This window comes from Lissotriton helveticus, chromosome 5_1 (genome assembly GCF_964261635.1).
Source record: "Lissotriton helveticus chromosome 5_1, aLisHel1.1, whole genome shotgun sequence".
Lineage (NCBI taxonomy): Eukaryota > Metazoa > Chordata > Amphibia > Caudata > Salamandridae > Lissotriton > Lissotriton helveticus.
Genome location: NC_136065.1, coordinates 42,612,437 through 42,639,894, shown reverse-complemented (window position 1 = coordinate 42,639,894; position 27,458 = coordinate 42,612,437). Strand labels below are relative to the sequence as shown.

General features: G+C 41.3%; 1 protein-coding gene across 1 annotated transcript in view; it reads left to right on the top strand.

Annotated features, from left to right (window-relative positions):
• LOC144752372 (butyrophilin-like protein 9) overlaps positions 1 to 27,458 on the top strand; it is a 401,025-nt gene that overhangs the window by 165,841 nt on the left and 207,726 nt on the right. Inside the window, exons 6-11 of the mRNA XM_078640307.1 lie at positions 46 to 66; positions 915 to 935; positions 1,022 to 1,042; positions 7,915 to 7,935; positions 8,022 to 8,042; positions 12,124 to 12,144. Coding sequence (XP_078496433.1) covers positions 46 to 66; positions 915 to 935; positions 1,022 to 1,042; positions 7,915 to 7,935; positions 8,022 to 8,042; positions 12,124 to 12,144 — 126 coding nt within the window. The remainder of the gene's footprint in view (positions 1 to 45; positions 67 to 914; positions 936 to 1,021; positions 1,043 to 7,914; positions 7,936 to 8,021; positions 8,043 to 12,123; positions 12,145 to 27,458) is intronic.

Sequence of the window (27,458 nt, the reverse complement as noted above, 5' to 3'; positions counted from 1 at the left end):
TGTATTGAATCTCCACAAGTAACACATTTGTCGTTGCTATTTCAGACGCTCTCCAGAAGGAAAAAGGTATGTGAAATCGCATTAAAACAAGGGTAAGGGCAAGCACAAATCCAGTCAAGGTAGAGAACTTCAGTTACACATCTTGTCTAAAGATTGTTACTTCCTGTCTTGCATCATTTGCTTTTCATGATATTGGGAACTCTATTTTGCTCTACAGAGGGGCTATGTTCTAGACTATGTCTCCTTTAGACTAAAACAGAAGTGCACTACACAGTAAGAAAGGCAATTCCCAATCCACACAGCAGTAGAAAACACCAAGATTGTCACCAAGTGATTTCACTGCAATTAGACACTTCTACTCCATTTTCAAGATCTCCAGAAATGCTGATTATGAAATTCATAATCTATTTTAGGCTATCTGAGCAGACATATCAAAAGAATGAATTTCCAAATAATTCTTTGGTTTTAAACAAAATAGTTTTGAGGTTTGAAAGATTTCAACATATTGTATATTAGATATTTTTTAAGACATTTATAATCTGCAATAAACGTATTACTTTTCAAATACCCCTGACCAGAATAGTGCGAGGCAACTTGATATCATATACTTTTAAAAGTTATCGAAATGATTGAGGGATATTTTTTTTTAACGTATAATGATTGTCAATGTGATGGGTCAGTTTGAAATGCATAAACTATCTTTGACTATGCGAAACAATATATAATATGGATATATGATATTTCAGACATTTTCCAAAAAGTAGTTGGAACACTTGGAAACACATTCCAGTTAGTTAGTACTACCCTCTGTCTGTTGTCCTTAATCTGGTTACTTTCGCCATCAGACAATGTAGAAATAAATTGCACCTACTCAAAACAATATTAACCTTTACTTCTCTATATTTATCTGATAGGTGATTTAATTCAAGCAAGAGGTATGTATTTAAATTGAGCAATAATAAATTAATTTTATAAAAAGCTAAATCTAGTGAGTTCATAATGAATGTTTTTGTTTACACAGACAATCTCCAAAAAGAAAAAGGTGAGTGCTATAATTAACCTTTTATTATAGAAGCATTGGATGAATTATGATCTCTTCCAGTGGCATTTTACTGCCACTGTACAGAGTAAATGCTCCATCCCAGTTCAAGCCTGGAAACTTTTTTGTGGCATTGTAATCAGGAACTTTACTAGTTTGTTGTCTAAAGTTCTCAAAGTTTGAAATACTTCTTCCTTGATTCTCTGACTCTAGAATATTGCCTAGAAATATATTAACAGTTTATGAAATCAGAACTGAAATTTAAGATTTGTTTTTGAGAGTTCAAAGAATACAAAATACATTTTTATTGTTTTCTTGCTTAAGATCATACCAAAAGAAAAGCGCACCAATGTTATATTGTTTTCTTCTCCAGTCTTTACAAAATTGAGATGTATTGACCTCACTTTATGTGTTCCACAGTTTTCTTGTGAAAGCTTCCAATCCCTTCTTTTGATTATGTAAGACACTTCCTCTTTGTGAATATATTTTTCTTTTGCAATCTGAATTGGTCTGAGCCCTGTCTGTCTTAGAAATGCATTGCCTATATATCTAAAATATGCATTTCAATAACCTAGTAAACTTGGCATTTATCAGGCTTGTTGTACAAGACCTTCTTCCTAGTCACCTAAAGCATATACGAGGAGAACACAAGGAGCTGTAATTTACAGTGTGGAGATAATGGAAATTAATAAAAGTGATTATAAACTGCCAAATGCTCCACCCTGTCAATCTTGTCCTACCCTCTGATTTAGAAGTGATTCCCATAGTTGAAAACCTTGGTCTAGTGCATGCCTGTCATTGGGCCATCCTGTCATAGTTAGCCATATTTAGAGAGTAACTGCATTTAGAAAATGTTTCTTCTCAGAAGATTCATGCGAGACATCACAGTCCATAAAACGTAAATCCACTCATAGCTCAGTACATAGAGTAACAACTCCATAATTCTTATAGACAGTTATTTTTATTTAACAAACTTCACCTTCTGGAGGTATTTATTTAAATCATAACATTCTCATGAGCAGGTTAAATAAATTAATTACCTCTCTGTAGAGTACTCTATCGTCAGTTTAACCACTTGGATGCTAAGGGGTGTGCTAGGAGGACCATTGAATTTCCATTGAAATCATTGGAAACTCCATGACGAGTTACCCTTGTCATTAGCACTGAAGGGGTTAACAATCACTCAGGAGATGCACTGAAGAATTAGGATGTTTTTCCAATTAGGAACAGTAGCCATCCACCAGGGAAGCCAAGGCCATTTCAATTGATGAGTTATGAGGCTTTTATGCCACATATCAACCCAATAAATTAAGAGATGCATAGACAGTGTTTTAAGTATTTAATTCTTTAAATGTCCAAACAGAAAGAATAATAACCAACATTGAGCATTGATGGCCATTGCAGAGTTGTCAATGACACTCCCAGTAATTAAAAATACACAAGGATAGTCGTACATTGCTTCGTGTGTGTGCTGTATGGAGACAAGGAACATATATCTAGAAGTAACAATCTGTCAGCACTGCCAAAGCTCAAGCTCTGTAATGTTCAAATCATAAAAGTACAACCTTATCCATAGGACTGTAAACATGCGCAGTGTGAGAACCCATCATGACAAACAAGTAGAACCAACCCTCTTCTAAGGTGCAAGGAATGAGTTTGTTTGGCCAAACACAGCCGAAGAGGTAAAGGTTACTGCTCCTGAATCCCTTTCCAACTTTGAAAACACTTTTTATTTACCTACAGGCTTCCTGCATTGATAGCTAAGAGGTCCATCAGGAGCTGCCCAGTGGCTTAAAGGTGTTAGCGGATGTGTCAGGAACACTATGACAATTCACGTTCAGACTTTTCTATTTTAAATCATTTTGTCCTTTCAGACTCTAGGAATTCAACTTTTGGGCATTTTCCAATCTTTGCTATTTCTTTTATAGAATGTGTGATGTTATAAAGCTGTTTAGGAATACTAGAAATGTCAGCACCATAAGTACCTGCTATCCAGGAATGTCTATGAATGTTAACTATATTCATTCTCTTATTTTTTTTTATACGTTTTTATTGTTGTTGCAAGAGAAAGTTTAAACACAAACATTACAAATGCATTGCGAAAATAATTATAGATCGTTCCGCCATAACTAAAACAGAGGAAAACAGTACATAATTAAAAAAAATAAAAATAAAAGACAGAGCATTTGAAAAGACAAATGTAAATTAAACTGGTCTAAAAAATTACATGAGTCCAATCAGATAAACATTCCCCAAATCTTTTCGCTTCTTAGCAATGACCTACATCCTCTTAAATTGTCTATTGCAATTTCCATTGTGTGAATTTCACTGACCAAAGCCCACCATTCCATAACATGTGGAGGCTGAGCAGCGATCCAAGACCTATCTACAACCAGCCTTGCACAGGCGTGTAGTATAGTTGTCAAATCTTTGTGTAGGCTGGTGGTGTCCTGTATATCTAGTAGAATCAAATGAGCGGAAAGCGGCGGGGATACAATTTGTTTCGTCCTTAAAGCCTCGGTAATTCCTTCCCAAAATAGAGCAAGTGCAGGACAAAAAAAAAGCATATGCTCTATGCCAGCCGCTTCCAAATTACATTTAGGGCACTTAGTACGCTGATTATTTTGATTACCTAGTAAACAGCTAGAGATTCTTTGGGGAGTGTAGTATAATTGGCAGATGGTTCTATATAATTGTAGCCTTAAGTTTGAGGAATGGACTACCCTATTAATTTGACAAAGAGACGCAGAGATCTGATTAGCACTAATGTTGATTCCCAATCTGTTAGACCATTTAGCTGCCATTTTGCCACAATCCTCACTCTTGCCTAGAATTAAATAACTATAGCTCTCACTTATGAGTGATTTAGTACGATCTGAATACAAACATTTTAATAAGTCTGAGTCCCTGACTTCAGCAATGTTCATTTTCCGAACTAGGAAATCCCTTATTTGAATATATTTGAAGTACATACCATCATGTAAATTATACAAGAGCTTCAATGTGGTAAATCCTAATAAACCATCAGACCCATAAAGATCTCCGAGAGTGTTAATGCCGTGGCCTGCCCAAAGATTCCCCGCTCCATCTGAAAAAATTCCAGGCAATCCTGGATTTCCCCATATTTGTAATTCAGAATTAAAGAAAGATATCTTATCTAAAATCATGATTTGATTCCAGATCTATATAATGTGTTTTGCAGTCTTGAACTTTACTCATTTAAAGTAATTCGGATCACGGACACGCAGCAGAAATTGCTTACAATCTAATCCCAACATAAATTGATGAAAGAATAGTGGGCTTTCATTTTTAATAAGACTGCGTATTCTACGGAAGAAAGTTGCAAAAAAATATCATCTGAAATCTGGAAAATGTAAACCTCCTTTTTCAATAGGCACTTTCAAAAGCTTAATCGATCTACGTGCCTTTTTATAGCCCCCTACAAATCTACCACAAATACCTTCTAATCTAAAAAAAAAAGAATTTAAGGTTGCAATGGAATTGCTCTAAATAAATAGAGAAATTTAGGCACAATTTTCATTTTGATCAGATTAATGCGCCCTGTCAAGCTAAGTTGTATCTTATGCCAGTTTTTAAAGTATAACGTTACTTTCTTTAACAACGAGTCGTAATTCAGTGTTAGAATTTCCTCAATGTTCGCAGTCAGTTTTATTCCTAAATAAACAGCATTTGAGCATAAACCAAGAACAGGCACCACCGGTTTGTAATTGGCAATTACTTGAGTTTTGCTTGGATTTAGTTTATAGCCTGAAATGTTCCCGAATTGTTTTGCTTCCTCAATAATCACAGGAATAGCCTTAGCTACATCAGTGGTAAAAATTGCAATATCATCCGCAAAGGCGGTTATTTTTAGACTATTCCCGCCATGTTGTATAGGGATGATATCATTTTGAGCCACCAATGCGTTTAGAAAGGGCTCCATAAAGAGGGCGAACAGCAAGGGTGACAGAGGACACCCTTGCCTTGTTCCCCTCTCTATCGGAAAGTTAGAAGAATCAGTACCTACATAGCTAATCTTAGCCATTGGTTGATCATAAAGTGAACAAATCCATCCCAAATATTGCCCATGCATACCATAAGCCCTTAGTACTGCCCATAAATATTCCCACCCCACCCGGTCAAATGTTTTTTCAGCGTCGAGCATGACCATTCCGAGTGGGGTAAGATTAGTTGAAGCTACATCAAACCCAGTAATAGCCATGTTGATGTGGGCAGTAGTGTCTCTCCCTATTACAAACCCATGCTGTTGACTACTAACCAATTAGGGCATAAGAGGACCTTGCCTATTGGCCAAAATTTTTGCAAAGGCTTTTGCGTCTGAGTTTATCAGCAAAATCGGTCTGTAAGACCCACATTCTTAAGGCGGTTTATTTTTTTTAAGAAAAAATATAATTTTCGCAGTTTTCCATGACATAGGGGCCTTTCCTGTTTCTCCAATAAAATCTATTACTAACTTAAAAAGGGGCAATAATTCCTGGAAAAATGTCTTATAAAGTTCTATGGGTAACAAATCATCCCCAGCCGCCTTACCCGAGGGCAGGGAGAGAATAGCAGTTTTTATTTCAGTGAGTGTTATCTTTGAATTCAATTGTCTAATTGCTTCATTATCCTGTTGGTTAGGCAAATGTGAATTAAGGTACTGAAAGATATTCTCCTTAGTGGGGTTATTTTCTGAAGTATATAAATTGTGGTAGTATTTAACAAATTGATCTAATATCTTATCAGCCTTATTATACATGAGAAGGTCAGATCCCTGGATTGTTTTAATATTGGTTCTATCTTTCTTGTCGGCCACTTTATAAGCTAACACTTTGCCTATTCTGTCTCCCCCTTCATATTGTGACAGTTGGTATTTATGAATTTTTGCACTATATCTCTCCCTTAACGTCCTCTTAGCTTCCGATTGCAACTCTACTAGCTCAAATCTTAGTTCCTCTATATTTGATTTTCCTTGTGTAAGAGCCTCTATTAATTGCTGCTCCACCAATAAAATATTAGAAGTTAATAGCTTTGTTTCTTTCCTACTCTCTGACTTCTTTTTTAGTACATATTGTTGGGCCAAACCTCTTATGCTGCATTTACAGGCATCCCAAACGGAAATTATTGAAGCGGAGTTTAAGTTAATTTCAATGAATTCTTTGAAGTGTTCTTTTAATTGCTAAATAAACGATGCATCTGTAAATAAATATCTAGGAAATGTAAATTGCCTGACCATTTGTTTCTTATCAGAGATGTTAAATTCTAACATAATGGGGTTGTGGTTCAATGTTATTCTCGGGCAAAGTTCTATATTACATTTTCCCAAAATTTGATTTGATGCCCAGATCATATCTATCCTTGAGCATACTTTGTGGGATGCTGAATAGTACATGAAACCTGCTATATTAGGATGTTTGGAAGCCAGACTTCCTTCAAACTATGGAGCCGACTTAGTTCTAATATAGCGGCCCTAACTTTGCGCATCCTTAATGATGTACCTTGCGTAGGGGATTCTGTCTTATAATTCATTACGCAGTTGAAATCCCCCACGATGAGCAATTCACCCTCCCATTCCAATAATTCTGTGTTTAGCTGGTCGTACATCATGGGATCGCCAATATTAGGCCTGTATAATAAACAAAATACATAATTCTTATGTTCGAGTTTAACTTGAATAATAGCCCATCTACCCCTTTGGTCCACCACAGTTCCAATTATTTCCATCGCTAAATGTTTCTGTTGCAGTATTGCCACCCCCCGAATAGAAGCACTGAGAGTCGAACAAACAATAGGCTCATAACCTAATTGTCCAAGGAGTTTTCTGTCCTGAAACCTAATATGAGTTTCTGAAATTAACGCTAAATGAGGTTTAGACATATTTAATTCTTCCTGCACAAGTCTCCTTTTATGTTTGCTATTGAGACCAGCCACATTCCAAACTAAACATCGAAACATCTCTTGTGATTAGTACATTTAGCTCTCCTCTGTGTAGAGAACCTAAAAAAAGAATACTTCATTTTATTTCTACTAGCAATCTCTTCATCTTGCAACAAGTTCCCCCCCCTTAGATTCCCACCCAGCACAAACAACCCCACCCCTAACTCAATCCACCCACCCTCTAGTCCCCGTGGAGAGAACACCCCTCTATACCTTGCTGCCGTTACTATATTCATTCTCAATAATAAATAAGTTGGCACATTTCCTGCCATTCTTGTCTTGTTCAATTCTTGCTTTAAAATCTTAAAATCCTGTAATTGCTTACAAAATAAAAAGTAGGATAACATAAACAATGCAAGTAGTATACAATAGAATATCAGATATCAAATCATAGATAGAGAGAGCCTTCCAGATATAGCTATAGAGGCAAATGTTAATCCTGTGTGTAGCCCAATCCTCAGTTGGAGGCGACAGAGCGGGGAAATACTTTACAGCTGGTAAGTGTTTATGTTCCTTTCTCCTACATGCTTCTTATTCATGACAGGAAATAGCTAACTTTCTACTGTATAAATAAATCATAAGCATGTTGGGGGAATCAGCCTAGAATCTCATGCGCAACTTGATGTCATATACTGTAAAAAGTTATCGAAATGATTAAGGGATATTTTTTTTAACGTATAATGAATGTGAATGTGATAGGTCAGTTTGAAATGCATGAACTATCTTTGACTATGCGAAACAATATATCTTATGGATATATGATATTTCAGTCATTTTCCAAAAAGTAGTTGGAACACTTGGAAACACCTTCCAGATAGCTAGTACTAGCCACTGTCTATAGTCCTTAATCTGGTTACTTTCACCATCAGGCAATATAGAAATAAATTGCACGTACTCAAAACAATATTAACCTTTACTTCTCTATATTTATCTGATAGGTGATTTAATTAAAGCAAGAGGTATGTATTTAAATTGAGCAATAATAAATACATTTTATGAAAAATAAAATTCAGTGAGTTCATAATACATGTTTTTGTGTACACAGACAATCTCCAAATAGAAAAAGGTGAGTGCTATAAATTACCTTCTAATATAGACGCATTGGATGAATTATGATCTCTTCCAGTGGCATTTTGCTGCCAATGTACAGAGTAAATCCTCTATCCCAGTTTAAGCCTGGAAACGTTTTTTGTGGCATTGTAATCAGGAACTTTACTGGTTTGTTGTCTAAAGTTCTCAAAGTTTGAAATACTTCTTCCTTGATACTCTGACTCTGGAATATTTCCTAGAAATATATAAACAGTTTAAGAAATCAGAACTGAAATTTAAGAATCAGTTATGAGAGTTCAAAGAATAAAAAATACATTTTTATTGTTTTCTTGCTTAAGATCATAGCAAAAGAAAAGGGTACCAATATTATATTGTTTTCCTCTCCAGTCTTTACAACATTGAGATGTATTGACCTCACTTTATGTGTTCTACAGTTTTCTTATGAAAGCTTCCAATCCCGTCTTTTGATTATGTAAGACACTTCCTCTTTGTGAATATATTTTCCATTTTCCATCTGAATTGGTCCGAGGACTGTCTGTATTAAATATGCATTGCCTATATATATAAAACAAGCATTTCCATAACCTAGTAAACTTGGCATTCATGAGGCTTGTTGTACAAGTCTTTCTTCCTGGTCACCTACAGTATGTACGAGGAAAACACCGGGAGCTGTAATTTACAATGTGGAGATAATGGAGACTATTAAAAATTATTATAAACTGGGAAAATGCACCACCCTATCAATCGTGTCCTACCCTCTGACTTAAAAGTGATTCCCACTGTTGAGAACCTTTGTCTAGTGCCTGCCTGTCTTTGGGCCATCCTGTCTTAGTTAGCCATATTTAGAGAATAGCTGCATTTAGAAAATGTTTCTTCTCAGAAGATTCATGCGAGACATCACAGTCCGCAAAACGTAAATCCACTCATAGCTCAGTACATAGAGTAACAACTCCATATGTCTTACAGACAGTTATTTTTTATTTTACAAATTTCAACTTCTGGAGGTATTTATTTAAATCCTAAAATTCTCATGAGCAGGTTAAATAAATAATTACCTCTCTGTAGAGTACTTTATCTTCAGTTTAACAATCAGTCAGGAGATGCACTGAAGAAGTAGGATGTTTTTCAAATTAGGAACAGTAGCCATCCAGCAGGGAAGCCAAGGCCATTGCAATTGATGAGTTATGAGGCTTTTATGCCACATATCAACCCAATAAAATAAGAGATGCATAGAAATTGTTTTAAGTATTTAATTCTTTAAATGTCCAAACCGAAAGTATAATAACCAACATTGAGCATTGATGACCATTACAGAGTTGTCAATGACACTTCCAGTAATTAAAAATACACACGTATTGTCGTACATTGCTTCGCGTGTGCTGTATGGAGACAAGTAACCTATATCTAGAAGGAACAATGTGTCAGCAGTGCCAAAGCTCAAGCTCTGTAATGTTCAAATTATCAAAGTACAACTTTATCTATAGGACTGTAAACATGCGAAGTGTGAGAATCCATCATGACAAACAAGTAGAACCCACCCTCTGCTAAGGTGCAAGGAATGAGTTTGTCTGGCCAAGCACAGCCCAAGAGGTAAAAGTCACTGCTCCAGAATCCGGTTCCAACTTTGAAAACTCTTTTTCTTTACCTCCAGGCTTCCTGCAGTGATAGCTAATAGGTCCATCAGGTGCTGCCCAGTGGATTAAAGGTGTTAGAGGATGTGTCAGGAACACTATGACTATTCACGTTCAGACGTTTCTATTTTAAATCATTTTGTCCTTTCAGACTCTAGGAATTCAACTTTTGGGCATTTTCCAATCTTTGCTATTTCCTTTATAGAGTCTGTGATGTTATAGAGCTGTTGTTTAGGAATACTAGAAATGTCAGCATCATAGGTACCTGCTATCCAGGAATGTCTATGATTGTTGACTGTATTCTATCTCTATGAGTTGGCACATTTCCTGCCATTCATGTCTTGTTCAATTCTTGCTTTCAAATCTTAAACTCCTGTAATTGCTTACAAAATAAAAAGTAGGATAAGATAAAAAATGCAAGTAGTGTGCAATAGAATATCAGATATCATATCATAAATAGAGAGAGCCTTCCAGACATAGCTATAGAGGCAAATGTTAATCCAGTGTGTAGCCCAATCCTCAGTTGTAGGCGACAGAGGGGGGAAATACATTACAGCAGGTCAGTGTTTATGTTCCTTTCTCCTACATGCTTCTAATTCATGACAGGAAATAGCTAACTTGCTATTTTATAAATAAATCATAAGCATGCTGGGTGAATCAGCTTAGAATCTCAGGCACAATTTACTATCTACTGCTTAAGCAAAGATAGTATAAATCTAAAAAAAGCATAAGGCAGTTATTATTATAGGCACTTGTTAAGCGCGCAGCTACCCCAGCGGTGTGTTCCGGCGCTGTAGCAGACACTGAGGAGATCAGGAGCATCAGGCTGGTCTAGTCCGGACGGCTAAATAGCCAGGTTTTAAGGGCTTTAGGAAACAAAGGTTCTGTCTGAATATGCCGTAGGTGCGTGGGGAGTTTGTTCTAGCATTTAGTGGCACCCACCTCAAGGATTTCCCACCGGATCTTGCTTTTTTAAATCTGGGTGTGATCAATTGGCATTGGGTGTTAGACCGTAGCGATCTGGACTGAGCATAGGCGCGGAGTCTTCTTCTGAGATAGGCGGGCCCCAGCCCCTTGCCCGCCCGAAACGCCAGTTTTAGAACCTTGAATTCAAATCGCTTAGCGATGGGAAGCCAATGAAGTTGGCTCAGAGGGAGAAATATGTTGTCTGAGTGGGGTACCACAGATTAAACGGGCAGCAGCGTTTTGTACTATCTGTAGTCTGCGCATCAATCCTAGGGAGAGGGCGAGATATAACCCACTTGTGTAGTCCAAATGGGAAGTTATTAAAGCATGGACTACTGTATAGCGTGTGGCATCCGGCAGGTAGTTGATACATTTCCTGATGGTTTTTATTTTCCCAAAACAAGTTGCTCCAACAGATTGGACCTGGGCTCCGAAGCATAGCTGACTGTCCCAGGATGATAAATACATAATACAAATGGTACAATTTTTCTTGCTGTTTTTGATGTGCATAAATTGCATCTTTGCATTGATTTTTAGATTCTGTTTCAGTACCATTCATATTTTATGATCTAGCTTACAAGTTTATTATGAATATTTTAAAATATATGTCCTATTCTTAGTGGCTTTGAATGTGATATTGATAAGTGAATCACATGTTAGAGTTCCACTGTGTCCCTGACCTCATCTTGTGGGATTTAATATTCCCAGAAAGTACTTATGAAGAATTAGTGTTTTATATATGAATTGCATTCAGAAGGGATTTCTAATTCATGCTGGCACTTTGACTGAGTTCTTGCACTTGGAGGTGAGACATGAGAAGGATGTGACCCTATGGCAGAGGAGAGGCCATTGAGAATGCTGCATCTCTGGAGACTGAGTGACTTGTGTAATGATTTGGCCCTCATACACGTCTAGGATGGTATAATTTGAAACCCTAATCTGGCTTCTTCCTTTGTGTATTGCATAATGCTGCTGTGTTTATTAGCTGACTTGATGCCAAGTATTTCAGGATTTACATTTCAATCCAACTTTAAGTATAGCATTTCCTTCCTCCTCAAGTCAGCTCATTAGCATCTTAGGCCCAGATTTAATAAACTTTTCGACTGTTTTTTCTTCACGAAAATTATGCAAAGCATCAAAATTATATTTCCGTTATTTATTCTTGTTAATATGAAGATCATTTTTATGCACCAATGCAAAGTTTTGACACAGCTGAAGAGCTGGCCACATGGTTGTTTTTCATATAATGTTCCAAATGCAGATTTAATTGTTCTGTTTAATTCAAATTGTCAGATGATGATTGTGTTGTGACATTTTCATCCTCATAATTTCTAACATTGTTCTTATATTTTTGTGAATTGCTTGAATTTAAAGCATTACACTCTAGCACAGTTGTCAAACTATTCAAACGTGGAACATCTCTTGAATGGTTGCCTTTAAAAATTGGCAACAGTCTGTATTGAATCTCCACAAGTAACACATTTATCGTTGCTATTTCAGACACTCTCCAGAAGGAAAAAGGTATGTGACATCGCATTAAAACAAGGGTAAGGGCAAGCACAAATCCAGTCAAGGTAGAGTACTTCAGTTACACATTTTGTCTGAAAATTGTTACTTCCTGTCTTGCATCATTTGCTTTTCATGATGTTGGGAACTATATTTTGCTCTACAGAGGGGCTATGTTCTAGACTAGGCTCCTTTATACTAAAACAGAAGTGCACTACACAGTAACAAAGTCAATTCCCAATCTACACAGCAGTAGAAAACACCAAGATTGTCACCAAGTGATTTCACTGCAATTAGACACTTCTACTCCATTTTCAAAATCTCCAGAAATGCTCATTATGAAATTCATCATCTATTATAGGCTATCTGAGCAGACATATCAAAAGAATGAATTTCCAAATAATTATTTGGTTTTAAACAAAATAGTTTTTAGGTTTGAAAGATTGCAACATATTGTATATTAGATATTTTTTAAGACATTTATAATCTGCAATAAACGTATTACTTTTCAAAGACCCCTAACCAGCATAGTGCTAGGCAACTTGATTTCATACACTTTTAAAAAGTTATTGAAATGATTGAGGGATAGTTGTTTTAACGTATAATGAATGTGAATGTTATAGGTCAGTTTGAAATGCATAAACTATCTTTGACTATGCGAAACAATATATCTTATGGATATATGATATTTCAGACATTTTCCAAAAAGTAGTTGGAACACTTGGAAACACCATCCAGATAGCTAGTACTAGCCACTGTCTGTTGTCCTTAATCTGGTTACTTTCACCATCAGGCAATGTAGAAATAAATTGCACGTACTCAAAACAATATTAACATTTACTTCTCTATATTTATCTGATAGGTGATTTAATTAAAGCAAGAGGTATGTATTTAAATTGAGTAATAATAAATACATTTTATGAAAAATAAAATTCAATGAGTTCATAATACATGTTTTTGGGTACACAGACAATCTCCAAAAAGAAAAAGGTGAGTGCTATAAATTACCTTCTAATATAGACGCATTGGATGAATTATGATCTCTTCCAGTGGCATTTTGCTGCCAATGTACATAGTAAATCCTCTATCCCAGTTTAAGCCTGGAAACTGTGTTTGTGGCATTGTAATCAGGAACTTTACTGGTTTGTTGTCTAAAGTTGTCATAGTTTGAAATACTTCTTCCTTGATACTATGACTCTGGAATATTGCCTAGAAATATATTAACAGTTTAAGAAATACGAACTGGAATTTAAGATTCGGTTATGAGAGTTCAAAGAATACAAAATACATTTTTATTGTTTTCTTGCTTAAGATCATAGCAAAAGAAAATGGTACCAATATTATGTTGTTTTCCTCTATAGTCTTTACAACATTGAGATGTATTGACCTCACTTTATGTGTTCTACAGTTTTCTTATGAAACGTTCCAATCCCGTCTTTTGATTATGTAAGACACTTCCTCTTTGTGAATATATTTTACATTTTCCATCTGAATTGGTCTGAGGACTCTCTGTCTTAAATATGCATTGCCTATATATATAAAATAAGCATTTCCATAACCTAGTAAACTTGGCATTCATGAGGCTTGTTGTACAAGACTTTCTTCCTGGTCACCTACAGTATGTACGAGGAAAACACCGGGAGCTGTAATTTACAATGTGGAGATAATGGAAACTATTAAAAAATATTATAAACTGGCACCACCCTGTCAATCGTGTCCTACCCTCTGACTTAAAAGTGATTCCCATGGTTGAGAACCTTAGTCTGGTGCCTGCCTGTCTTTGGGCCATCCTGTCATAGTTAGCCACATTTAGAGAATAGCTGCATTTAGACAATGTTTCTTCTCAGAAAATTCATGTGATACATCATAGTCCACAAAACGTAAATCCACTCATAGCTGAGTACATATAGTAACAACTCCATATGTCTTACAGACAGTTATTTTTATTTTATAAACTTCAACTTCTGTAGGTATTTATTTAAATCCTAAAATTCTTATGAACAGGTTAAATAAATAAATACCTCTCTGTAGAGTACTCTATCTTCAGTTTAACAATCAGTCAGGAGGTGCACTGAAGAATTAGGATTTTTTTCAAATTAGGAACAGTAGCCATCCACCAGGGAAGCCATGGCCATTGCAATTGATGAGTTATGAGGCTTTTATGCCACATATCAACCCAATAAAATAAGAGATGCATAGAGATTGTTTAAAGTATTTAATTCTTTAAATGTCCAAACCGAAAGGATAATAACCAACATTGAGCATTGATGACCATTACACAGTTGTCAATGACACTTCCAGTAATTAAAAATACACAAGTATAGTCGTACATTGCTTCGCGTGTGTGCTGTATGGAGACAGGGAACCTATATCGAGAAGTAACAATGTGTTAGCAGTGCCAAAGCTCAAGCTCTGTAATGTTCAAATTATCAAAGTACAACTTTATCTATAGGACTGTTAACATGCGAAGTGTGAGAATCCATCATGACAAACAAGTAGAACCCACCCTCTTCTAAGGTGCAAGGAATGAGTTTGTCTGGCCAACCACAGCCCAAGAGGTAAAAGTCACTGCTCCAGAATCCGGTTCCAACTTTGAAAACTCTTTTTCTTTACCTCAAGGCTTCCTGCAGTGATAGCTAATAGGTCCATCAGGTGCTGCCCAGTGGCTTAAAGGTGTTAGAGGATGTGTCAGGAACACTATGACTATTCACGTTTAGACGTTTCTATTTGAAATCATTTTGTCCTTTCAGACTCTAGGAATTCAACTTTTGGGCATTTCCCAATCTTTGCTATTTCCTTTATAGAGTCTGTGATGTTATAAAGCTGTTGTTTAGGAATACTAGAAATGTCAGCACCATAGGTACCTGCTATCCAGGAATGTCTATGATTGTTGACTGTATTCTATCTCTATGATAAATGAGTTGGCACATTTTCTGCCATTCTTGTCTTGTTCAATTCTTGCTTTAAAATCTTAAAGTCCTGTAATTGCTTACAAAATAAAAAGTAGGATAAGATAAAAAAAATGCAAGTAGTATACAATAGAATATCAGTCATCATATCATAAATAGAGAGAGCCTTCCAGACATAGCTATAGAGGCAAATGTTAATCCAGTGTGTAGCCCAATCCTCAGTTGGAGGCGACAGAGGGGGAAAAATACATTAAAGCTGGTCAGTGTTTATGTTCCTTTCTCCTACATGCTTCTAATTCATGAAAGCAAATAGCTAACTTGCTATTTTAAAAATAAATCATAAGCATGCTGGGTGAATCAGCTTAGAATCTCAGGCACAATTTACTATCTACTGCTTAAGCAAAGATAGTATAAATCTCAAAAAAGCATAAGGCAGTTATCATTATAGGCACTTGTTAAGCGCGCAGCTACCCCAACGAGGTGTTCCGGCGCTGTAGCAGACACTAAGGAGATCAGGAGCATCAGGCTGGTCTAGTCTGGCTGGCTAAATAGCCAGGTTTTAAGGGCTTTAGGAAACAGAGGTTCCGTCTGAATATGCCGTAGGTGCGTGGGGAGTTTGTTCAAGCATTTAGTGGCACCCACCTCAAAGGATTTTCCACCGGATCTTGCTTTTTTAAATCTGGGTGTGATCAATTGGCATTGGGTGTTAGACCGTAGCGATCTGGACTGAGCATAGGGGCGGAGTCTTCTTCTGAGATAGGCGGGCCCCTTGCATGCCCGAAACGCCAGTGTTAGAACCTTGAATTCAAATCGCTTAGCGATGGGAAGCCAATGAAGTTGGCTCAGAGAGGGAGAAATATGTTGTCTGAGTGGGGTACCACAGATTAAACGGGCAGCAGCGTTTTGTACTATCTGTAGTCTGCGAATCAATCCTAGGGAGAAGGCGAGATATAACCCACTTGTGTAGTACAAATGGGAAGTTATTAAAGCATGGACTACTGTATAGCGTTTGGCATATGGCAGGTAGTTGATACATTTCCTGATGGTTTTTATTTTCCCAAAACAAGTTGCTGCAACAGATTGGAACTGGGCTCCGAAGCATAGCTGACTGTCCCAGGATGATAAAGACATAATACAAATGTTAGAATTTTTCTTGCTGTTTTTGATGTGCATAAATTGCATCTTTGCATTTATTTTTAGATTCTGTTTCAGTACCATTCATATTTTATGATCTAGGTTAGAAGTTTATTATGAATATTTTAAAATGTATTTCCTATTCTTAGTGGCTTTGAATGTGATATTCATAAGTGAATCACGTGTTAACGTTCCACTGTGTCCCTGACCTCATCTTGTGGGATTTAATATTCCCAGAAAGTACTTATGAAGAATTAGTGTTTTATATATGAATTGCATTCCAAAGGGATTTCTAATTCATGCTGGCACTTTGACTGAGTTCTTGCACCTGGAGGTGAGACATGAGAAGGATGTGACCCTATGGCAGAGGAGAGGCCATTGAGAATGCTGCATCTTCGGAGACTGAGTGACTTGTGTAATGATTTGACCCTCATACACCTCTAGGATGGTATAATTTGAAACCCTAATCTGGCTTCTTCCTTTGTGTATTGCATAATGCTGCTGTGTTTATTAGCTGACTTGATGCCAAGTATTTCAGGATTTACATTTCAATCCAACTTTAAGTATAGCATTTCCTTCCTCCTCAAGACATTTTCATCCTCATGATTTTTAACATTGTTCCTATATTTTTGTGAATTGCTTGAATTTAGAGCATTACACTCTAGCACAGTTGCCAAAATATTCAAACGTGGAACATCTCTTGAATGGTTGCCTTTAAAAATTGGCAACAGTCTGTATTGAATCTCCACAAGTAACACATTTATCGTTGCTATTTCAGACACTCTCCAGAAGGAAAAAGGTATGTGAAATCGCATTAAAACAAGGGTAAGGGAAAGAACAAATCCAGTCAAGGTAGAGTCCTTCAGTTACACATTTTGTCTGAAAATTGTTACTTCCTGTCTTGCATCATTTGCTTTTCATGATGTTGGGAACAATATTTTGCTCTACAGAGGGGCTATGTTCTAGACTATGTCTCCTTTATACTAAAACAGAACTGCACTACACAGTAAGAAAGTCAATTCCCAATCCACACAGCAGTAGAACACACCAAGATTGTCACCAAGTGATTTCACTACAATTAGACACTTCTACTCCATTTTTAAAATCTCCAGAAATACTCATTATGAAATTCATGATCTATTATAGGCTATCTGAGCAGACATATCAAAAGAATGAACTTCCAAATAATGCTTTGGTTTTAAACAAAATAGTTCTTAGGTTTGAAAGATTTCAACATATTGTATATTAGATATTTTTTAAGACATTTATAATCTGCAATAAACGTATTACTTTTCAAAGACCCCTAACCAGCTTAGTGCTAGGCAACTTGATGTCATATACTTTAAAAAAGTTGAGGGATATTTGTTTTAACGTATAATGAATGTGAATGTGATAGGTCAGTTTGAAATGCATGAACTATCTTTGACTATGCGAAACAATATATCTTATGGATATATGATATTTCAGTCATTTTCCAAAAAGTAGTTGGAACACTTGGAAACACCTTCCAGATAGCTAGTACTAGCCACTGTCTGTAGTCCTTAATCTGGTTACTTTCACCATCAGGCAATATAGAAATAAATTGCACGTACTCAAAACAATATTAACCTTTACTTCTCTATATTTATCTGATAGGTGATTTAATTAAAGCAAGAGGTATGTATTTAAATCGAGCATTAATAAATACTTATTATGAAAAATAAAATTCAGTGAGTTCATAATACATGTTTTTGTGTACACAGACAATCTCCAAATAGAAAAAGGTGAGTGCTATAAATTACCTTCTAATATAGACGCATTGGATGAATTATGATCTCTTCCAGTGGCATTTTGCTGCCAAGTACATAGTAAATCCTCTATCCCAGTTTAAGCCTAGAAATTTTTTTGTGGCATTGTAATCAGGAACTTTACTGGTTTGTTGTCTAAAGTTCTCAAAGTTTGAAATACTTCTTCCTTGATACTCTGACTCTGGAATATTGCCTAGAAATATATTATCAGTTAAGAAATCAGAACTGAAATTTAAGATTCGGTTATGAGAGTTCAAGAATAAAAAATACATTTTTATTGTTTTCTTGCTTAAGATCATAGCAAAAGAAAAAGGTACCAATATTATATTGTTTTCCTCTCCAGTCTTTACAACATTGATATGTATTGACCTCACTTTATGTGTTCTACAGTTTTCTTATGAAAGCTTCCAATCCCGTCTTTTGATTATGTAAGACACTTCGGGCCAGATGTAGGTAATTTCCATTTACCGATTCATAAATACGACTCATACCGAATCGGTATTCATGAATCGGTAAGTGGTATGTAGGTAAAAAATCGGTAAAGGTTACCGAATCGGTATGACTCGGTAACCAAAATCGGTAATTACCGAATCGGAATAATCCGATTCGGCTTTTTCCGAATCGGTGAAACCCAAGCATCCCTATGGGCCACATGGCCCATAGGAATGAATGGGATTCACCGAATCGGAAAAAGCCGAATCGGAATTTACCGATTCAGAATTCACCGATTCGGTAATTACCGAATCGGGAGTTTGAAACACCCCATGTGAGCCTGCCAACCAGTCAGGGACAGCCTACACACCCCACAACCAAGGCCCTATGAATCCAACCAATGAGAGTGAAGCACCCCCCCCCCCCGTACCTGGGAGTGGCCACACCCATGCAGGTGGAAACCAACAGAACAAACAATTCTTCAGAGGAGAGAGGAGCAGAGTATCCACAGGCAAGCAGAGTGAAAGAATGGAGGCACAGGAAGGCCAAAAGGATGGTAGTGAGAGGAAAAGGAAGAATAAGTTCAGTCCAGAGGAACTACAGGTGGCTGTGGATGAAATAGTGAGCAACTACAGCCAAATATTTGGGAGACAGTCTCTGCATGTTGCAGAGACTGTGAAGAGGAACATTTGGATAGCCATTCAGGCCAAAGTCAATGCCATTGGTGTCACCCACCGGGAGATTGAGGACATCCGAAAGAGGTGGTATGACCTGCGCATCGTGACGAAGAAAAAAATAGCTGCACAGAAAAAGGATGTGTTTGACTGGAGGTGGCAGGAGCAAAACACCAAAACTGACACCAATAGAGAAGCTAGTGGAAACCACCATGGAGCCAGAATGCATCCATGGGATAGGAGACCTGGATAGCACAGCGAAAGCAGCCAAGAAACAAGGTAAGAGGCATGTTCCCACATCTACCCCCAGCAACCCAACCCTGTACCCCACTGTGTACACACATCACACTGCAGAAGAGCTCAGATTTTGTGGCAGCAATGCATCATGGTAGACGTAGTCATGTATACATAGATGCTAAGTACACCACACATGACTCAGCAAGGCATGCCACACACATCACCAAACAAGCAATGTGGACTGTGCAAAGGTGTGCCGACTATTTAATTAAGAACCACACACAGACAAACAACAACATTGACCCTATGTCAATCAATTTGAATCCACAGGAGAGTCGTCACGCAGTTCAGCACCGCCGAGGGAGGAGAGGGCAGCACCAACTAAAAGAGGAGAGAAAGAAAAGAGGAAAAGTTGTCACAGCGCAGGAGGAGGGAACAATCCCACCCATGAGCCATCATCTCCAGACCCACCCACTACACCTGTCCCAATGTCCCCTCTGTTGTTTGGAACTCCTGACCTCACAGACACACCCAGTGCAATGTCCAGAGGGTCCATGCCGGGAGGGAAAAGTAGCCATGCGGAGCCCCCACAGAGGATCCTGCAGACCTCTGAATCAGAGGGTGAGGAAGATGTCCCCCAAAAGAGTGCACCAGTGGCTGACAGTCCAAGACCAACTATTGCAGCAGGCGCAGCGCGCACCAGTGTCCTTGGAAGGAGGGCACGTGAGGGTGGGGAGGGCCAGGAAGGGGAGAGCGTCTTCTGTGGCCTGGAGGGCACGATGGTGAAAGTACAACGCCAGCAGGCCAAATCACTGCAAGCGATGCATAGGCAGGTTCGCTGTATGAACACCAAAATGTCCAACATGGACAAGGGCATAAGCCAAATGGCATCTAGCCTGGAGGTGATTGCACAAGGAATCACAGACATCTCAACATACATGGGAGTTCTCTCCGATAAGTTGGACAGGGATCATCTCCAGCGTGCCAGGGAACGACATGACATGCGCCAATAGACAAAGGCCGTGAATAGGTTCGCAACCAATACAGCACTCCTCTGCAGACGCTCCATTTCAATGCAGGAAGCAATAGAACACTGCTGCACAGACCTAACACGGGGCATGGGTAGAGTGACCTCTGCGATGGAGCAGATGTTGAACTCCAACACAGGCAATGCTGGTGACACGGCTGTGGAGGAGACTGAGGGGTCAACCAGCAGGAGTGGCTCCAGTACACCTGTACCGGAGGTGCGCCGGAGCGGCAGGCACAGCCATGCGGAGTCAGGCACCAGCAGGGTAACTGAAGGACAGGCACCAAAATCCTGCAATGTAGTGCGAGAACGCAAGCACTGACCTATGGGGGAGACAGACTCAACTGCACACAGTGACTGAAACTGAGAATGTGCAGCCAGTGACATTGACGTACATTTATGGATCCACTTCAGATGTGACTATGGTGAGGTAGTGCTGATTAAACTACTCATGTCATGAAGTATACCTGTGTATGTGTCATACTTTACCTAGAAATATTGTCGTGTTATTTCTGTCCGTCTCAATCTACCATCTAGTGCGGCAGGTCCTGTTGCCTGGGGACCTGCATGTTCTTTGTCGTCATTTATGTTCTCATGATGTGTCAACTCCACCTCTGTGCCTTCCTTGGTAGCAAGATTGTGCAAAATGGCACAGGTGACTATTATTTTGCAACACAGGATGGGGGTGTACTGTCGCGCACCTCCACGTTTGTGGAGGCAACGGAACCTGCTCTTCAGGAGTCCAAAGGTTCTCTCCACTACATTGCGGGTGGACCTGTGTGCCACATTGTATCACCTTTCTGCTCTGTTGGTTGGGTTGAGGTACGGTGTCAGCACAAAGGAACGCAGGGCATATGCACTGTCACCTGGGAGAGAAGGAGAGGTACATGAGTTACATTCACATTTCACATTTATATGAGATCCATTTCAGGGTGTGTACAACATTTGTACCTAGCAGATATCCATCTCCAAAATCTCCATTCAGTAGCCGGGTGTATATTCCGCTGTTCTGGAATATGTAGGAGTCGTGTGTGCTGCCAGGGAATTTGGCAACTATGTTGGTGATGATGTTCCCTGCATTGCATATCACCTGCACATTGATGGAGTGCGTCGACTTACGGTTTCTGTATATGTGTTCGGTGGCTGCAGGTGGGCATAGGGGAATGTGGGTGCCATCAATGCAGCCTATCACATGCGGGAAGTGTGCCAGTCCATAGAAGTCTGTTTTAGTTTTGGCAAGTTCCGCAGGTGTGTCAGGGAACTGTAGTAATGTCCCATTCTCTGAGTCATGACATCCAGGAATTTCCTGAAAAAACGGGACAGACAGCTCTGGGATACACCTTCTACTGCAGCTATCACACTCTGGTAGTTCCCAGAGGCAAGCAGGTGTATGCTACACAGCACCTGGACATGGGGAGGGATGGCGTGGTCCCTGGGTGTTAGATGATCCAGGTATGGGTGGAGGTCCCTTTTTAGGTCCATGATGGTAGTGGGGTGCAGCCTGTACCTCTGGAGTATCTCAGGCTCAGTCAATTGGAACAGAGTGATCCTCTGCCTGTATACCTGCTCCTCCCTTTGCCATACCCTCAGACCTGCAGCCTGTAGCCTTCGCCTCCTCGCAATCAGATAGAGTGCCGCCATTTTGCCAACACTGTTGCATTTTGGGCCCTTTTTTATAGCATGCACATGGTTACCACCTGCTTTCAGTCCATGGTAAATACCGACTCTTAAATACCGAATTTTATATGAATTCGGTATTTTTGGCCTTTCCTACATCTCGATGGCCATGTTTTCCGATTTCTTATTTACCGATTCGGTGAATAAGGACTCGGTAATTATCGTATCGGTAAATTACGATTTGGTAATTATGTACTTGGTAAATACCGAGTCGGTATTTTTCCAATTCATATTTACCGAATCGGTCTTTTTTTGTCACCTACATTTCGTTCTCGCTATACCGGTCGGTAACGGCCAATTTTACCGATTCAGGCCGTTACCGACCGGTATTTGGCTACCTAAATCTGGCCCTTGCTCTTTGTGAATATATTTTCCATTTTCCATCTGAATTGGTCCGAGGACTGTCTGTATTAAATATGCATTGCCTATATATATATAAAATAAGCATTTCCATAACCTAGTACACTTGGCATTCATGAGGCTTGTTGTACAAGACTTTCTTCCTGGTCACCTACAGTATGTACGAGGAAAACACTGGGAGCTGTAATTTACAATGTGGAGATAATGGAAACCATTAAAAATTATTATAAACTGGGAAAATGCACCACCCTGTCAATCGTGTCCTACCCTCTGACTTAAAAGTGATTCCCACGGTTGAGAACCTTTGTCTAGTGCCTGCCTGTCTTTGGGCCACCCTGTCATAGTTAGCCATATTTAGAGAATAGATGCATTTAGAAAATGTTTCTTCTCAGAAGATTCATGCGAGACATCACAGTCCGCAAAACGTAAATCCACTCATAGCTCAGTACATAGAGTAACAACTCCATATGTCTTACAGACAGGTATTTTTTATATTACAAATTTCAACTCACCCGGAAGGGTCTCAAGGCGCTTGGGGAGGGGGTCCGCTACTGCTCGAACAGCCAGGTCTTGAGTTGTCTCCTGAAGGCAAGGTGGTCCTGGGTCAGCCGAAGGTGGATGGGGAGGGAGTTCCATGTCTTGGCCACCAGGTAGGAGAAGGATCTGCCTCCGGCGGTGGCTCTTCGGATGCGTGGTACGGCGGCGAGGGCGAGGCTGGCAGACCGTAGCTGGCGGGTGGGCATGTGGAAGATCAGGCGGTCGTTGAGGTACTTGGGACCCAGGTCGTGGAGAGACTTGTCTGCGTGGGTGAGGAGCCTGAACGTGATCCTCTTGTTGACGGGGAGCCAGTGCAGGTCCCTCAGGTGGCCGGAGATGTGGTTGCTTCGGGGGATGTCCAGGATGAGTCGGGCGGAGGCGTTCTGGATGCGTTGGATTCTTTTCTGTAGCTTGGCTGTGGTTCCGGCGTAGAGGGTTTTTTCATAGTCCAGTCGGCTGGTGACGAGGGCTTGGGTGTTTTCGGTCGGGATCCATCGGAAGATCTTGCGGAGCATGCGGAGGGTGTGAAAGAATGAAGAGGAGACGGCGTTGACTTGTCTGGTCATCGAGAGGGAGAAGTCCAGGATGAAGCCCAGGTTGCGTGTGTGGTCTGTAAGTTTGGGGGCGGTGCCCAGGCCTGGGGGCCACCAGGAGTCGTCCCAGGCGGAGGGTGATGGTCCTAGGATGAGGACTTCCGTCTTGTCTGAGTTCAGATTCAGGCGGCTGTTCTTCATCCATTCTGCGACGTCTTTCATTCCTTCATGAAGGCTGGTTCTGGCGGTGTCGGGGTCTCTGGTGAGGGAGAGGATCAGCTGGGTGTCGTCGGCGTAGTAGATGATATTTAGGTTGTGTTGGACGTGCGATGGTGGCGAGAGGTCTCATTTAGACGTTGAAGAGGGTGGGACTGAGTGATGATCCTTGCGGGACGCCGCAGATGACTTCGGTGACCTCGGATCGAAACGGGGGGAGGCGGACTCTCTGTGTTCTTCCGGTGAGGAACAAGATGATCCACTTCAGTGCCTTCTCTTGGACGCCGGTGTTGCTGAGGCGTTGGACTAGGGTGCGGTGGCAGACAGTGTCGATCGCTGCGGAGAGGTCCAGGAGGATGAGTGCCGCTGTTTCCCCGTTGTCGAGGAGGGCTCGGATGTCGTCGTGGCTGCGATGTGGGCAGTCTCGGTGCTGTGGTTAGCTCTGAAACCGGACTGCGAGGGGTCGAGGGATCCATTCGTCTCGATGAAGGCGGTAAGTTGTCTGTTGGCGATCTTCTCGATGACTTTGGCAGGAAAAGGGAGGAGCGAGATGGGGCGGTAGTTTTTGAGGTCGGTGGGGTCCGCTGTTGGTTTCTTCAGTAGGGCGCTGAGCTCGGCGTGCTTCCAGCTCTCCGGGAAGGTGGTGGTGTCGAAGGAGGTGTTGATGACGTCTCGGAGTTGGGGTGCGATGGTGGAGTCGGCCTTGTTGAAGATGTGGTGGGGGCAGGGGGCAGTTGGAGATCCGGAGTGGATGGTGTTCATCACACGGGCTGTGTCTTCGGTGGTCACCGTGGTCCAGGTGCGGAGGGTGGCTGTGGGGTGCGTTGGTTCGACAGTTGGATGCGTGGATGGTGCGCCGAAGCTGTTGTGGATGTCGGCAATCTTGCGGTGGGAGAAGGAGGCGAGGGAGTCGCAGAGATCTTGTGAGGGGGTGATGTCGTTGTTGCCGGTGCTGGGGTTGGGGAACTCCTTGACGATGCTGAAGAGTTCCTTGCTGTCATGGGCATTGTTGTCCAGTCGATCCTTCAGTGATTTCTTCTTGGTGGTGCGGATGAGTTGGTGGTGCTTGTGGGTTGCGTGTTTGAGGGCGGTCATGTTGTCAGTGGTCCGGTCGAGGAGCCAGGCTTTCTCGAGGGTGCGGCAGGTATTCTTGGAGTCTTTGAGTTTGTCGCTGAACCAGGGGGCCTTCTTGCTTCTGGGTTTGCTGGGAGGGTTCTTCAGTGGTGCGAGGTCGTCGGCGCAGGCGGTCAGCCACTGTGTGAACTTGCGGGCTGCTTCGTTGGGGTCCGTTGTGCTGGCCGGAGGGTTCTGGCTGAGGGAGGTGGTGAGCTGGTCGGCGGTGATCTTGCTCCAGCTTCTGTGTGGGACCTGTTGCGGGTGGTGGTGGGTGGTGGTTTTTCTGAAGCTGAAGTGGACGCAGCTGTGGTCGGTCCAGTGGAGTCCGGTGGAGTGGCTGAAGGCGATGTGCTTCAGCCACTCAACCTGTCATCAAGTGTGTGGCCGGCGTAGTGGGTGGGTGTGTTGACCAGTTGCTTGAGTCCGAGGTTGGCGAGGTTGTCCAGCAGGGTGACGGTGTTGCGGTCCTTGTTGTTCTCCAGGTGGAAGTTGGAGGTGCCAAGTGCGGTGCTACAATCCTACTACACGGCGGAGCACGTGTCGACCGGTGCTTGGTGCTGTGCTTGTGAGTACTTTTGGCCAATTGGTGCCCTACTGCTCTCCCCTGCGGCGGACCCTGCCCAGGCGCGATAGACGCTCGCTGAAAGGCGCGAATCATGGGGAAGGGCGACACTAGACAACCGAGGCTGACCTTTGAGCAGAAAAAACAACCTAAGCCCTCAGAGCCGGACTCCATGGCGACAGGGGGGTCACCCCAGAGGTCTATCCCAGAAGAAGACGTCGCTACGCTAATGCTAGAGGTGCGCTCCAGCTTAAAGAGCATTGACGCCAAATTAGACGCCATGACTGCCCAGCTAGACACTGTGCGCTCCAAGGTTGCCACGCACGAGACACGCCTTGATAGCCTTGAGAATAGGCACACTGAATGCTGCGAGTTCCAACAGGCCACTAAGTCGCACATCACTGCCATGGAGAAGAAAATTGAAACGCTGTGTGCTAAAGCGGATGATTTAGAGGCGCGCTCCAGGCGCTGCAACGTCCGGATCACAGGAATTCCGGAGACCACGGCGATGGGGAAAATGGAGACCTAAATCACGGACCTATTGCATGAACTTTTTGACGCGAGCCTATCGCCGGTATTCACTGTTGAACGAGCCCACAGGTCACTGGCACATAAACCGCCGACTGGAGCACCGCCGCGACCGATCCTAGTGAAACTCCTAAATTACCAAGATAGAGACTTGATATTACGCCTGGCTCGGGAAAAGGGAAAGATTACGCATAAGGGAAACAACATCTCCTTTTATCCAGACTTTACACCCTTGGTGCAAGCTGCTCGAAAAGAATTCCTGCCCGCAAAAAAACTGTTGATGCAAGCGGACATTCCTTATTCCCTCATGTACCCTGCCAGGCTCCGAGTCCACCATGATGACACTACGCATAATTTCCTCGATGCGAAGTCGGCTTTGAAATTTGCCAAGCACATAAGTGGGCCCAGGACCAAGCGGAAAGCTCAGGCTGAGACGGAAGTGGACGGCCAGTTAAGTGACAATGATTGACATGCTGTGACCTATCGGGTCGATACTCCTGATCCCACTGTCAGACCCACAGTACTCCGCGGAGAGTTCTAAGACTGGTTCACACTGTGGGTTGAGTACAATGGTCATCCCGGGGGTCATATGTTGCATACTCCTGTTTGTTGTGATTAGCTGTATGACATAATGACTGCTTTGGCTGAGCTAGTTGCGAGACAGGATTCATTTGTGCAGCCACCCTGTGCAAACGGGGGTGCACGCTCGAGATGCCACGCCCTCGAGGGGTATCTCCCGCTTTAAATTGTTGCACTGTTCAGACGCCTTTGGCGTGTTCGGGGGGGTATTGACACAACCTAATTGGGGGGTTGGTGTGGGAGGTGGGTGGTGTTGGGAATGGGGTTGTTTGGCTTATCGTCAGTGTCTTATGCATACACCTACGTCACTGGACGTGCAGGGTCGTAAAGGAGGTCACATATTTTACATTTATGTCTTTCTAATCGGAGTACGATGGGAGTGACTAAGATTCTTACCTGGAATATAAGGGGCTTGGGAGACGGCAGGAAAGCCAGGCTGATGCACGGTTATCTCCTCAGACACAACATAGACATATGCCTCTTGCAAGAAACGCATATCAATTCCACCTGCTCACCTAAACTGAAGCATTCTAGATGTGGAGTGGCATACTCAGCAATTTTTTCTAACTATGCTAGAGGTGTAACTATACTTATAAGGCGAGGCCTAGACTGGAGGGAATATACTGTGGCAAGTGATAAAGAGGGGAGGTATGTGATTGTGCATGGCACCCTTCTGGGCAGAAGTGTTGTTTTAGCTGCTGTGTATGGTCCTAATGTTGACGACCCCGAGTTCTTCAGGGAAGTATGGGCGCAGATTGCAATCCTAGACTGCCACACAATTATTTGGGGCGGGGACTTCAATGTGGTTTTGGATGATTCCATGGACAGACAGGGCCTCTCCTGGACACTGCACCCACACGCCTGTGCGGCATTGCAGGACATCATAGACGAAGGCTCACTGCTTGACATATGGCGATCCCGCAATGCACAAGCGAGAGTAGGCACATGCATTACTGCGCATCATGCGGCCTGGTCAAGGTTAGATTTTTGGCTGGTGTCCAGGGACGTGGCTACATGGACA